Source organism: Bicyclus anynana, chromosome 1, assembly GCF_947172395.1.
Source record: "Bicyclus anynana chromosome 1, ilBicAnyn1.1, whole genome shotgun sequence".
Lineage (NCBI taxonomy): Eukaryota > Metazoa > Arthropoda > Insecta > Lepidoptera > Nymphalidae > Bicyclus > Bicyclus anynana.
In genome coordinates this window covers 12,656,513-12,671,833 of record NC_069083.1, presented here as the reverse complement: position 1 = coordinate 12,671,833, position 15,321 = coordinate 12,656,513, and the positions used below count along the sequence as shown (strand labels likewise).

At 36.8% G+C, this 15,321-nt stretch overlaps 2 protein-coding genes across 9 annotated transcripts in view; one reads left to right on the top strand and one right to left on the bottom strand.

The window, feature by feature from the left end:
* Positions 1 to 783: 783 nt before the first annotated feature.
* Positions 784 to 8,356, bottom strand: LOC112043044 (zinc finger protein 470). Its single transcript, XM_024078304.2, has 5 exons — positions 7,838 to 8,356; positions 7,123 to 7,760; positions 5,893 to 6,091; positions 4,489 to 4,848; positions 784 to 3,600 (listed from the first exon to the last, which is right to left on the bottom strand). The coding sequence occupies exons 1-5, from the start codon at positions 7,973 to 7,975 to the stop codon at positions 3,442 to 3,444; spliced, it is 1,494 nt and encodes a 497-aa protein (XP_023934072.1). The 5' UTR covers positions 7,976 to 8,356; the 3' UTR covers positions 784 to 3,441.
* A 5,284-nt stretch (positions 8,357 to 13,640) lies between these two features.
* The window catches only part of LOC112043045 (transcriptional coactivator YAP1), a 61,366-nt gene continuing 59,685 nt past the window's right edge, over positions 13,641 to 15,321 (top strand). For 2 of the 8 annotated variants that reach the window (XM_052891236.1, XM_052891220.1), the window contains exon 1: positions 13,655 to 14,284. In XM_052891236.1, the coding sequence (XP_052747196.1) occupies positions 13,812 to 14,284 (473 nt within the window). In that variant the 5' untranslated portion in view covers positions 13,655 to 13,811. Of the gene's footprint in view, positions 14,285 to 15,321 lie in introns of all 8 variants that reach the window. The other 6 variants (XM_052891248.1, XM_052891249.1, XM_052891225.1 and 3 more) reach the window with 6 other exon arrangements.

The following is a 15,321-nucleotide window of genomic DNA, read 5'->3' as shown; positions in this document are numbered from 1 at the left end:
TGAACACGTTTCGCACGAGAATGTAGTAAGGCTGGGCCTTGCCATATTTTTTTCTAATCTATATCAACGATTAATTAATGTATTGCATGGTCATTGGTTTAAAGTTTGGCCACAGAAAACATATGTACAATTGGCTTTGGCTGTTGAAAATAGAGAATGAAATCGCCAGCCAAATGTTAAAAAAATCATATAAACAAATAAAAAAAAACATGCGTTTTGATAGTTTGTTTAAATTATTTTTTTGTTTGTGAACATTATATTACTTTAGTACTTAGAATATAAGTATTAAACTCAGTCCAATATTTGCACTATAATTTTAAGAATTTACTACGATTTTTTTTTTAATTTGGCGGGCTATTTCAGAATCTACTTCCATTCCAAACTCTACGTATCATCATTGTCATTTATCAGCCTTTTTAACGGCTCACTAGGAGAGGGGATATTATACAGATTAAATCCACCACGTTGCTCCAATGCGGGTTGGTGGGCTTACGCTTATTTTTTTCAATCCATATTTATGAAAATTGGAGCATAAATCATGAGATGAATAAATAGGTCTATTATTGAGTAATACAGCAGGTATTTATTTAAGTTTACATCAAAGTGAGACCGTCTAATGGTTGATATATAAATTGATAATTAAATACATTTGGAATTAATACTGTTGGAAGTTGGAACAGAGGTTATGGGGAGTTGATTACAAATACTTATAGTATAAGAATAATGATAATAAATTAATCAAGAATGTAGGTAAGTACCTACCACAAAAAAAAAAAACAATCGTTCGTTACTCATACCTTTATTATATTTAAGTATCTACATATCATCTTTGGAATTTATGTGTAATTACATCAAAATATAACACAATTAATACTTCAGTTCAATCTATACATATTTTATATCATTACATTAACGTGTATGTACATATACTACACTCAAGAGTGTAGGTACCAACGTAACTCCAACTATTCTACGATTATTAATTCCAGTCAATAAAATGACAAGTACAACTGTCACTGTAATGTCATTTTACTAGTAAAATGTCAAGTGCAACTGTCTCTGAAATGTCATTTTACTGACTGAAATTAATATTCGTAGAATAAGTACATTGGCATTGACACCGACCTCCTAAGCCTTCCTCATGGTTGTTGACTATGTAATTTTTTTTATTAAATAATGTGTCAAGCAAGTGCCAGTGATAAAGGCATAAGCAAGGGAATTACTCCCCTATAGTAGAGCATAGATGTTAATACCACTTCATTTCAATATATGCAAAGTCAATAATAGTGTGAAAGTTACAAACACGCTTCACTGCGCTTCGTCAGGTTAATACCAGGCCCGAAACAGATATCCAAGGAACTCTTAATCTATGCAATCACAAACACAAGCGGGTTAAACACCAACTATTTGTTTGATCCATTAATTACGGGACACCCTTTACACACATCATTTTCCAACACGTTTCAACGGCAAGTAAACGTTGACTACGAGTACCAACGTATTAGTACGTACGTACAACGTACAAGTCTTGAGCGACGGCGTGACTAAACAAAAAGTTTTTTTTTTTTAATAAATCTACTTCTGATTTGACTATACAGGATGCTCGGAGTATTTCCCATAACTCTAGGGTTATATTCTTTAATGAAAATTAATTAAAAATGTCTAAGGAACATGTGATCTAAAATGAATATTTTCTTAGTAATAAATATTTCTTTAGCAAGATGTTAAATTGTGTCCCATATATCCTTATATTACCTAGCCAACCATAAAGTAGCTTAGTAGTGAAGTGCAAAGTGCCAGCTGCAATATCTTGTCGATATCGACAGTCTTACCACTACGATAACGTATTTTAAAATGCAAAGACAGATAAAGGCGTGTGTTAGATGGATAGTCGGAATTATTTGAATTAATTTGTAGGAAACATATTTTTTTTAGTTGAAATAAATTTTGTTATGCAGTTCGGCTCATATAAGTGAACCTGTCAACACCTTGAAATTATAGGACATACCCCGCAACACCCTGTATATTAAAATATACTGTAATTTATAAAATGAAATTGTAAAAAAACTTGATATATAATACAAGGTTTAAAAAAAATGCATATAAATTAACATGAAAAAGCATCAACATGAAAAAGCTTTACTTGCAAGCTGAACAACACAGTTGTTTATAATTAATTTAACATGTTGCCATTTTATTATTATAAAACATCAATCGTGATATATTATTCCACAGCATATTGTAATTCGAAAAAATAGAACATGAAACAGTCATAACTTAATTAATTACAACAAAGAAGATGAATGGCTAGTCAAATTTCACTAAAATGATTTTGCAATCAGAAACCTCTTAATACATATAAACACAATATCAGCAATACTGTTACTTGTGTAAAACATTTCGCGTCCACAAAGTGAGCGGCCGAGGTGCGAACAGAGGGCCTAGTAGCAGTTTGATACTGTGACGATCGCGTTAACGTAAACGCGAATTACTAAGGAATTGAAACAGCGCCATCTAGTGGCACTACTGCACAACTCAATTCCATATAAGTTTGCGTTTTACGTCAACGTGAAACTCCCACTAGTACTCAGTCATGGTGTATGGTGCAGTAGCGAAGACTGAAATTTTGTAGACTCATTTGTTTTGGATGAGCACGTTAAATAAAAGTAAACCGATAGGAATCGGGTTGTTAGAAATCATCGGCCCTGGTATGGTGAGACCTCATCTGGTTACAAACTTTTGATTGCAGTACGAGTAATAAAACTGTTTCTAAACTCACAAAAAAAAACTGAAAGTCGCGTATCTACTATATTATGGGACTATACATAGGGGCCGTCGATATACTATAAGGTTATACAAAAAAATTAAAACTATACAATTGCACATCAAATGTTAGAAGCATCAACAAAGGGTTTCAAAGATTAATGGCATATGATCGGGCGCTAATTGTCTAATTTTACTAACATAGTGTGGCAATCTGAAACCTCTAAGTACATATGGACACAATAAATCTAATAAATTTGAGTAATACCTAAACAATATTGTTCAGAAGTGAGCCGAATATGGGTTGATAACGAATTTCACCTGACTAGCCTGCGACCAACGACATACTTAATATAATAAAGGCCCAGTCTCCATACAAAATTGGGACATGTCCTTAACTAAAATGGTGTTGCAATCTAAAACCTCTTAGTGCATAATACATATGGACACAATAAATCGAATACATTTGCGTAATACATAAACAATACTGTTACTTGAGTAAAACATTTCACGTCAACAAAGAGACCGGCCGGGGTGCGAACAGTGATGGCTTATGGTGAGACCTCATCTGGTTACAAACGTTTCACACGAGCAAAAAAACTCTGAATGTCACGAAAAAAACTAAAAATCGCGTATCTACCATACATTGAATAAATCTAATACAATTCAGCAATACTGTTACTTGAGTAAAACATTTCTCGTCAACAAAGCGAGCGGGCGGTCGATGCTGGGGTGCGAGCGGTCGTGGTGTATGGCGAGACCTCGTCTGGTTACGAACTTTTCACTGCAGTACGAGCAATTAAACGGTTTTTCCCCTGTGTGCTGGTACATGTGATACTGGAAAATATAAAAAAATCGATAAATATGTCACCTAGATACGTGATAGCCCAGTGGATATGACCTCTGCCTACGATTTCGGAAGGTGTGGGCTCGAATCCGGTCCGGGGCATGCGTGTCTCAAACGGTGAAGGAAAACATAGTGAGGAAACCTGCATACCAGAGAATTATTTTAATTCCTGCGTGTGTGAAGTCTGCCAATCCGCATTGTGCCAGCGTGGTGGACTATTCGCCTATATATTGACGACCTCTGGCTCAGTTGGTAGTGCTGTGGTATTTAACAGAGGCCTTGATTCACTTCCCAGCTCGGGTCAGTTTAGGATTTTAAAATTACTTAATAGGGTACAGTTTTTTAAATTGTTTATAAATCAATTTTTAAAAGTAACAGTATATCTGCGATCATTACTTTCGGAGCTACAGGGATTTCATCATCATCATCATATCAGCCGATGGACGTCCACAGCAGGACATAGGCCTTTTGTAGGGACTTCCAAACATCGCCATACTGCCTGCATCCAGCAGGGAATTAAAGGGTCAGATTTGCGACACTGCCGCGGATCCCTGTAAAACGCCCAATACAAAATGATACGAATTCATGACGTCCTTGATTATAACGATCGTTAGATTTTAATGGGGGTTCAAACAAAATTACAAATACCTTTGTTATTTGTGCGTACATGTTTATAGTTCAGTTGCTTTTTTTTTAAATGCTAAAAATATATGAATTTTCATCTAATCACAATAAAAGTTTTACAATTTTTAGCAAGTTTTGAAATTTTACAATTTTATTTATTTTGCAAACATCCAGTCAATCTATTTAGTGAGTCATTAAAATTGGATTATGATTATGATGATGAAAAGGAACTAATATATGAATGAATGACTTACTGTAAAATTGTCCCTTTTCAGGAAGCTATGTTCGCACAACGTGCACTGGTATTTCAAGGGTCCCTTGGCATTGTATACAGGTCTGGGTGCTATAGCTCGAAACTGCATAGCTTGACCACTCCGAGTCGCAATGTCTGGTTTAATTTTCCTTTCACGCAGAGCTTCGATTTTTCTGCTCTTCGCTTCCCGCATAGCTTCTATCATTTTACCATTTCCATCACGTGTTCTAACTATGCTCTCCGAGCGTCGTCCGGGGTGCATGCGACTCTTGTGCGAGTAGCAGTTGCCTGAGCTGGCGAAACGTTTGTCACAAAATGGACATTTGTAGGGTTTCGCTCCAGTATGTTGATTTATATGGAACTGTAACACCAGAATATTATCTTAACATTAGTGTTCATTTACACGAGGGGCAGCTGCTACCGACGACTGCATTCGGTGACTCTCGGCGGCGGTCGACGGGAATCGCCGACTGCAGTCAGCAACTTCTCGGCGGCAGCCAACGGCAGTCGACTGCAGTCGGCGACGTCTCGGCGGCGGTCGATGGCGTTCACCGACTTCAGTCAACGACTGCGGTCGTCGGTAGAGTTGCCGCTCGTGTAAATGAACCCTCATACAAAACAATAACTGCCTTGTTGGTCCAGTGGTTAGATGTAGTGTGATTGTAATGTTTGGGCTATATGAGATATGGAGGTTCGTTTTATCTAAGAATTTTTCCATTAAATTCTCAGATCAGAGTTGGGAAGTTGGTGGTGTTACATCCCTGTGCTTATAAGAGCCATTTGTCCCACTCATTATCATTAACATCTGTTAGTGGTTGTTAATGAATTTACCATTAAAATCCTAATCCCGCCAACCCATATTGGATCAGCACGGTGTGTCTAAGCTCCATAATATAAGCCATCTCGCTAAATTTGTGTTTAATTCCATTATATTTTTATGTATATATACAATTTTTAAAGTCCCTAATACACAACTCAACATAATTTGTATATTTATAATTTTTTATTTAAATAACTTTCGTACGAAAGTTCGTTGCGACTCAATTAAATTAAGACAATTAGCCGCTTTTGTTCGCTTCTAATCTCTATTATAAAATCTAAGGGCTGATAATTATGATTTTAGTTAACCAACCATTGCCTATGAAACGCCATCTTGAAACCAGAACAATTTGATTATATCAGATTACGACATGCTACTAGAGCCAAGATAACCACCCAAACATACTAACGACTTGATAAATGGTTGTCAATTAAGAGATTAAAATATCATGACTCTACTATAAACTGTTTTTGCTTTAAATCTAACATAACATCAACATCCTTAACCATTTACTGCTACAGACAGCTAAGAATATACCAACCACAACAAATAAAAAAAATATTAACAAAAATGTTGTTGTCTCACCTTCAAATCTTGATTTCTTTTAAAGCATTTTCTGCAATACTGACATTGGTATGGTCTTTCATTACTATGGGTTACACTGTGTGTTTTCAAATTGCTACTTGTGTTGTAAGAACGTCCACACACTTTGCACGGGTATGATTTGCCTGTGGTTGATTTATGTGTTTCCAAGTGAGCCTCTAAATTAGCTTCTGTTCTAAATCTGAAAGTACCAAGAGTAGTTGAAAATGAGATCTTATAGAAACACATAATTATATATATACAGGGTGCTCAGGAGTATTTCCCATAACTCTATGGTTATATTCTTTAAGGAAAATTAATTTAAAATGTCTAAGGAACATATTTACGTTATGCCAAGTTTTACATTTTTTAAAATGCGAGGTTAGAAAAAGGCGTGTGTTACATGGATAGTCGGAATTAATTGTATTAGTTTGTATGAAAACATAAAAAGTTTATATTTTTTAGTTAAAAAAATAAGTTATGATGTTCGGCTCATATAAGTGGACTTGTCAACACATTGAAGTTATGGGAAATACTCCCAAACATCCTGTATAATGTAGAGAAAGAAAATGGAATGAGAATGAATATATAATGTAGAGAGACAAATATTTTAGCATTTCAGGTTCACTGTGCATCAAGTTATATCATAACTTAATGGTGGTAAGTAAAGTCGAAAACTAAAAATTAAAGTTACGAGGGTTCCAAAAGCACCTTGGTCCAAAAAGAGCCCAAAACAAAATCAGCCAAGTTTTATTTTATTTTTGTTTACCAGAGACAGAGAAAGAGCCTGGGAAATATGACCCAGGTTAAAAAGTTTGTTTATCACATCTCAATACTCTGCTTGTAATGTTCTCTTTGCTGACCCAAATTTGGTAGGATGTAAAAGAAATATTTTCCTGAGTTTTGTGCAGGTTTGACGTTACTGGGACATATTTTGTACACTGCAGGTAAATGCCTCATGTTGAAAGAGAACTCAAACATCTATAATATGATATTTACACTAAAAGTGTACATGGGTTGCTTTATTGACAACTTACAGCCAACATTCAAATGGGAGGACATTAAATCTACATACACAGGCACTTCAGCAAACAGATCAAACCATTCTCATTATTCTAAAATTTAAACAGCGATTTAAATAAGTTACTTTTTCAACATCATTTCTAACCTTTTAAATATATCAATTTTCATGTTAAAAAATTATTCTATATTGTTTTTATATTGAATTCTTACCTTCTTCCACATAATTTGCACATGCCGGGTGTATTATGAATCTTTAGATGTTCCAAAAATTGTATTTTAGAATCAAACTGTTCCCGACAAATGGTACATTTGAATGTGTTTGGGTTACTTGATGTGGGAGTTGTTTCTGGTTTATGAGTCCACAAATGGCTTCTCAGAGCCAACTCTGTATGAAAACCTCTGTGGCAAGTCAAGCAAGGAAAAGGTTTTATAATACTCTCACTTTGTTCAGCCAGGTCTTCAGTCTTATCCCCTTTTTTAATCAGCTTTATTGTCACATCCTCTCCATCAACACTGTGAAGATGTGTTACGTCTTGATCCTCGGATTCACTGTTTTCTGCTGTGTTTGGATTTGATGATTCCTCTTGGGTGTCTTCTGAGTTCTGTAGGACCACCATTGGATCAACACTGATTTCCATAGTTGCAAATTTAACTTCATCGTCACTATCATACTCTTGTTTTATAACTTTTATCACTTTTACTGGCTCTTCAGGCTGGTTCAAAGCAAGACTGTAATTTTGTAATATCTCCTGTGCTTGGAGGGCTTTATCAATAAATTCACAAACTGTTTGCAGTTTAGAGCAACATTTGATACAAATATTCTTAGGTAATTTGTCATCTTCCTCAACCTGCAAACATCATTGAAAATTTAATAAGCATTTAATATACTTAAAATATTTTTACATTCGTAATATTTAATTTTTACCTCAATCAACAAGTATTTGTTTAACTTTTTTTTGAGCAGCATTGCCTCAGCTTCCTCACTGAATAGCATTATTGTCACTTCCTGTTCTTCTGCGCAAAGTCGGCAACATCTTTCAAAATTTGTAATTGTTATAGACATTGTCAAACAATAACTAGCAATAGCATACTTAGTTTACGAACTTTAGATAATTTATCCCACTTATGTATGCTACGTGGGGTTTGTGTAGTGATTTTTTCGCTGTTATCTAAGGACATATAACGCATGCGCATTTTAATATAGCGATTATGGGTCTTGCATAGTGAAGTATTGATATTTGCAGTAATGATCCAGTGCGCAAACTCGAAAACTATAGAAAACAACGACATTACGCAATCGTATAGCGCTTGATGCTATTGACCTATTTCACATAAAATTATTCGAATTCTATCTATATCTCTACTTTCGTTAAATTTATTGAAAACGCGTAGTATTTACATGAAAATATGAATTAAGAAATCCGGATCACCAAAGTGCACCAAAGTAAATAAAGACCATAGATAAAAAATAAAAATTAAAAACTAAATGTCAAATGTCAATTGTCATTTTAATTTGTCATTAAAATTATAGGGTTACCACAACGAATCAGATTTTTAATATACGTTCTAGCTAGCGGATGCCCGTGACTTTATCTGCAAGACAATCAATATAAGCTTTTATTGTAGACTCCTAGATAGATATATTATGCCATCGCGGACTTTTTCATATCTATAAAAAGTTAATAATATTCCACCCACAGATAAAAGAATAATAGACTGATGTAGCGCACGGAACACGACGGAGTCGTAGCCTCCCAAATACAAAATTCAAAAACGAGTACATTCGCAAGCGTCGCATCAGTAATTTTCAATATTATTTAAGAAAAATAGCGTCATAAGTTCTTAAACGTATTTTAAGAACTGTTCACAAAAACTAAATAAATAAGATGGAGTATTTTTGTATTGGTCATCATTCATCATCATCATTAACAGCCGATGGACTTTAACTGCAGCCTGCAGGACATAGGCCTCTTGCATAAACTTCTAAACAAAACGGTCTCGAGCCGCGAGTATCCAGCGGCACCCTGCAACCCGCTTGATTTCCTTGGTCCACCTAGTGGAGAGTCGACCAAAACTGTGCTTTCCGGTGCAGGGTCGCCATTACAGCACCTTTGGTCAACAACGTCCATCGGCTCTTTGTACTAAGTGGCCTGCCCATTACCACTGCAGTTTTGGTTCTTCTGCGGATCTCCTCATTTCTGATTTGTTCTCGCAGAGAAACCCCAAGCTTAGCTCTATCGCCCGCTGAGTGAGAGCCTTTTTATGAGGGCCACAGGCGACCAGATCTGATCTGGGATCCGTAAGTCATCACTAGCAATACGCACTTTTTGAAGACTTTGTCTTCAGGCACTGAGGAGTTTTGGACAAAAATATGTTGCGGAAATTCCCGAACGCTGCCCAACCGAGTTGAATTCGGCGGTTTACCTCCTTCTCAAAATTGGACCTAACTGAATTGTCCTAGATATATAGCAGAGTCCTCAACAATAGTGATAGAATCTTTACAAATAGTCAATTGACGTGTCAAAAATGCTTGTAAACTATGCCTACTTGAAATAAATGAATTTTGAATTTATTAAACTGGTTAGAGCGGCATTTGAGCGTTACACATGATCTTTAATAAAATAATAAATAAATAAATAAATAAATAAATAAATATACTTAAACAATACACATCACTATCTAGCCCCAAAGTAAGTAAGTATCTTTGCCTTACTCATGTTCATTTTATGGTCCACCTGTTGAGACATTCTGCTGAGGTCATTGAGAATGATTCTAAGGTCATCCAGAGTCTCTGCTATGACTACCACATTCTCGGGAAATCGCAGTTGAGTGATATACTCGCCATTCATGTTCTTCTGCCAATTCCGTTCCAATCCAGAAGCTTAAAGACGGCGGTTTCAGATCAGACAGATTCGGGGAGATAACATCTCCCTGTCACACACCTCGCTGCAATTAAATTGGCCTCGTAGTCTGATCATGTATACGGACGTTTTCGTACAAACACTTCAACACTTGAATGTACCGATAGTCAATTTGGAATCCCTGTAAAGACCTCAGGTTTCCATCGATTTGATGGCTTTCTCGTACACAAACGATAAGTAAAGTGGCTGTTTATATTCTTCAGTCACCTATAACAGTATAACCTGCCGCAGTGTATGGATGTGGTATAAGGTACTACTCTTAAAGCCTGCTCGGAAACCGGCTTGTTCGGGAGGCTGGAATTCGTCAAACCTACGAGCGAGACGATTCGTAATGTTTCTAGAGAACAACTTGAGACATGGCTCAAAATTGAGTCTATAATTCTTCAGTAGAGTGTTATCATGCGTTTTGAAGAACAGAACCACTACGCTCCTGTGCCACGTCTGAGGTGTAGTGCCCTCGTGAATGACGGAATTGAACAATCGTTGAAGGACCTTAAGTATCAGTTTTCCACCCGCATTCAGGAGATCTGCTGTGATTCCGTCTTCACTTTGTGCCGCATTGTTCTTTAGTTGTTTGATAGCCATACTTATCTCGTATAGGCTGACGTCCGGGATATCTTCGGTACAGTGTCTTTTATTTTTAATTTATTTTATCGATAAGACTTAACAATTATTTAACATATCTATACTCTCGCCAAATTGTAGGTACAGGCAGTTTGTTGGCGAGTTGACGCACATTATTCTAATTACTAGTAGTAGTAGTTTTACCCACGTGATTCCCGTTCCCGTAGGAAAACGGGGATAAAATACAAAAAAGCTTTTTTAAAATTTTTGCCTGTCTCTTTGTCCAGGCTAATATTTGAAAAGGCTGAACCGATTTTAATGAGAGTTTTACAGAGAGATAGAAGAGGTTATTATGCAACATATAGGCTATATTTATCCCTGAAAAATATATGGTTTCCGCGGAATTTGTGAAAACTACACACGCGTACGAAGTAGGGGGCGTCCGCTAGTACAGAATAAATATTCTTCTTATAACCTATATAATATTTATTATTTCTATTTAAATAGATATGTATTATAGTTATATATTATAATATATATGTTCCATTCTTTTGTTAGCCACAACCCTATAATAGTTATTTACATAAACATTTCTAACAGTTGTAATGTTGGCAAATCCTCATTGCTGTCAACCTCAATGTCAATCTAGAGAAGCTGGGAGGATTGTCAATTATTTTAATTAAAGATTAATGTCACGAATCCTAGACACAGTATACTTATTCCTAGAGTAATTAGATACAGAAGTTGCATCGCACCCAAATTCACCAATTTTATGAGGGGTCTAGGGGGATGAGTTGCACTCACACATCGTTTACATTACACATTCGATTATTTGACCAATGTTTTGCTCTTTTGGCTGAAAAATCGATTCTTTTTATTTATTATTTTTATTAAAAATTGATATAAGTTAGAAATATGTACTTACAAATGAAACGTAATCTCATATTTTAGTAAACTAGAAGTTGTTGACTGATTTTTTCATTCATTCAACTGCACAATTCAGCATTTACAATCGTTCTATAGACACAGTTTTTTTATACGTTAGGGTTATAGTTGATCTTTTTCTTTGTTATAGGCGTAACTGTAGTACAATCCTCGACCTCGTGGACGGCCGAAGACCGAAGTTGATTATGAAGAATTGAAGACTATACGCCGCACGCTGAATGATGATCACTAAAAAGCTAGCTAAGCAGCTAGCTTTCGCTCTAGGCCACTGCTACTTCAGAACAACGCTAGACCCCACACTGCACTACAGACGGGTTATTTTTGGTATACAAAATTGAAAAGAAAATATTCAACTCGGCAGTCCAGAGCGCCTTTAAAAAGTTTTCGCCTTCTTTTATTTAGCAAAGAGATCAATGCACTACCTTTAAGATGACAAAAGTGCATAGATAGTAGATAGGAATGGTACATACTTTGATTATACATAAATGTACTAGCGGACGCCCGCGACTTCGTCCGCCCTTAGACCTCCTAAATCCGGTCCTCCCCGCAAAATCCATTCGTAATGGACGTCTACTGCCTACAAACTACCTCCCTGCCCAATTTCAACTTTGTACGTAAGGCAAACAGTTTTCAAGATATTATCGTGATGACCTTTCGCATATATTGGTATTGGTATTTGAATTGATATTTGTATTTGTATTGATTGTTGCATTGGTACGATTGGTATTGGTGTATTGGTATTGGTACTTTTGTTGGTATTTGTATTTGTACTAGTATTGGTACCGCCTTCAAACTGATCAGAAGGTAGCACATAGCTATGAAGATGTTATTTTTTGCTTTAGTTTAAGTTAATTTTTGGGCTGGAAGTAGGTTGATTTTTTTTATTAAAATTTTAATTTTTTATTTTTAGTGTTAGCATACCTACTCCGTGTGAACAAAAATTAACAAGCAATTAGCTAAAACGTTATTTTCTTGTAATAAGTACCTAAGTCCTACAATCCCAATTTTGAAAATACTTCTTAACTAATATACAAAATTTCAAAATTTCTTTATCCATATGTAATATGAATATTCAGAAAAATGTGAAAGGTATCATAAACAATAAGGAATTGTCTTAACCGTCCTCCGTCTTCATCACCAGACCCTTTATGCAGTCACAACACATTAGGGATGGAAAGTTCTCATCAATATAAAATTACTCAAGTCCAAACACAAGGTAGCTACTGTGAACCGTCGAGAAGTTCTCTTCACTGTCCTTCATCTTCATCATAATCCTTAATACAGTCACAACCCATGTAGGTGGAAAGTTCTCATCAATTCAAATTAATCAAGCTCAAACAAAAGGTAACTGCTGTAAATCGTTGACGAGTTCCATCGTCTGTGTTTCGGCTCCATCATCAGACTAACTCCAGACTTTCATAAAATTGTATTGGTTTAAAATACCTTATGGAAACACTAACAAACGCACTAGCCGTCTTTACGATTTTCGAAAGTTCCCCTCGATTTCTCCAGGATGTCATCATCAGATCCTGATATGAAAAAAATGGGACCACACTGGAATCCAACCCTTCAAAACAAAAATAGAATTTTGAAAAAGGTTGATAAATGACGGTATTATCGCTGGACATACATAAAAAAAAATCATACATACAGATTACAGACGAACGTAGAACCTCCTCCTTTTTGACTGAATGAATTCAAATGAAACTTGGCACGGTTTAAGATCATAATAGGTATAGAGAAATATAATATAAATACGAAATATATCGATTATTTTTAATTAAGGGATTCAAAAATTTTTAAAATTCAAACTAAAGTGGTGAAATAGGGTTTGAAAGTTTACATTGATTTCCACGCGGACGAATTCGCGGTTGTCCGCTAGTTAGGTATAAATATGATAACGATGACATATGACACACTAAAAATTTCAAAAATTACCCTCTTAAGTTTACCTAATAATACTTGTTTTATATTTATATGATCTCCTTAAACCTTTATATGATTTTTTGACTTATATATGATTTTTTATATCTAAGTACTTATTATTTGTAAGTAGACTAAATTTCCAGGTAGATTAAATAAGATTTCCAGGTAGGTAGGTAGTAGATGAAAAGAACTGCAGGTGTGCATCAGGTAAAGTAGTCATAAAGCCTATTAATAGGCGAAAATCGTTGTTTTGTAGAGCTTTGTGATGGGTTAAACGCAACCGCAAGTGAAGGATAGTCAGTCCGCAGTCGCTAGGTAGGTGCGCTGAGCGGGTTGCGGGGCATCGCTCGCGGAGACCGGTCCGCGGCGCGCGCGGGGGGCGGGTGCGCGTGGGCAGGCGCGGGCGCGGGGCGTGCGACAGTCGCGCACCGAGCGCTATACTACGAATACGTCGGGTGGCGCCGCGCCGACCCGTCGCGAGCTAGTGTTGTGTCACAGCGGTGGGCCAGGTCGGTTTCGAGATTTATTCGTTCCGACACAACCATGGCTCTCAACTCGGACGGTGAACAGAAATCGAACCTGGTCCTCCGCGTGGACCAGGATTCTGACTCGGTTCTGCAGTCATTATTCGACACAGTGCTCAAGCCCGACTCTAAACGACCGCTACAGGTGCCTCTGCGAATGCGACAGCTTCCGAAGTCGTTCTTTAACCCGCCGTCGACCGGTTCCAAGTCGCCATCTGTCTCTCACTCGCGAGAAAACTCGGCCGATTCGGCGTTCGGCTCGTCGTCCGCGACTGGCTCGGCTCCAGTGTCCCACTCCCGAGCGCACTCCTCGCCGGCCAGCCTGCAGCAGACCTACGCCGCGGGCCAGCCCGCCCAGCAGCCGCCGCTGCCGCACCAGCACGCCAAGCAGAGGTCCTACGACGTCGGCACGCACCTGCCCGACGACCTCGGCCCTCTGCCGTCTGGGTGGGAACAGGCTCGCACACCAGAAGGACAGATATACTATCTCAAGTGAGCTCTTAAAATATTGCATGCATAGGTACTATTGAGTAGCTTATTCCATTCCAGCATATGGCTATATTTTCTGCTGCTACAGCTAAAAATATTCTACGATGTCATCGGCCTTTCTATTCCTCAATTCAGTTGTAGGTAAGTGACTATTGCGCATTTCCTTGGCTTCTTGAATGTAATAGTACACAACAACCTCATAGTAGGTACTCCTAGATAGATAGATATCAATGTTTGTCGATATGTACACAATTATCAAATTGTGTAATTTATAGTAATTTGAAGTAGGTATAATACTTCAAACTTCAATGGTATATCTACCTATTTACTCAAATCTGTACGTAATATAATTGAATAGAATGGGAATGCTTACTTATGATACCTACCTAACATGTCACCTACCTCAGTGGCCAAGCGTTTATTATCGAATAAAGTGGTCACTAGTCACCTTAGGCAGAGTAAAGTATTTACTGTGCCTTTGTTCTTGTAATGCTTGTACAAATTAATTAAAACCACAGGTAAACCTACGTTATTACATTATAGTAACCTACCAATAACTGCAAGATTGTTATTATGTTTAATGAAATCATTGGAGAAGTACTATAATTTGATTTCTTCATCATCATCTGTATAATTAAACTTTCTCTCAAGTAGGTATAAAAGTCTGAAATCACTGTAACTGACCTGTGTATCTAGGTACCTAGGTACCTATTTAGTTGCTTAATATTATTGTAAAAGGAAAAACATTCGTTGTTCCTATGAACCTTGATCCTTGGTTTTTCCCAAATTGGTAAGCAATACCTACCTACTGCTTTTATTACTTTACGCACTAACATGACACACACACTAAATCTTGTATCTGGTGGAATTTTATGGAAGACAAAGCAAAGGCATGCCCAAGGAAAGATCCATCTTTTAAGGCTTCCACACTCAAAACTGATTTTATTCTACGTAAACCTAGCGGGGTGGGATCTACAGTCTGCTTTATTGTTTTATATTGAGTTAAATATTGGCGTAAGTACACACAAAAAAAACTTTAC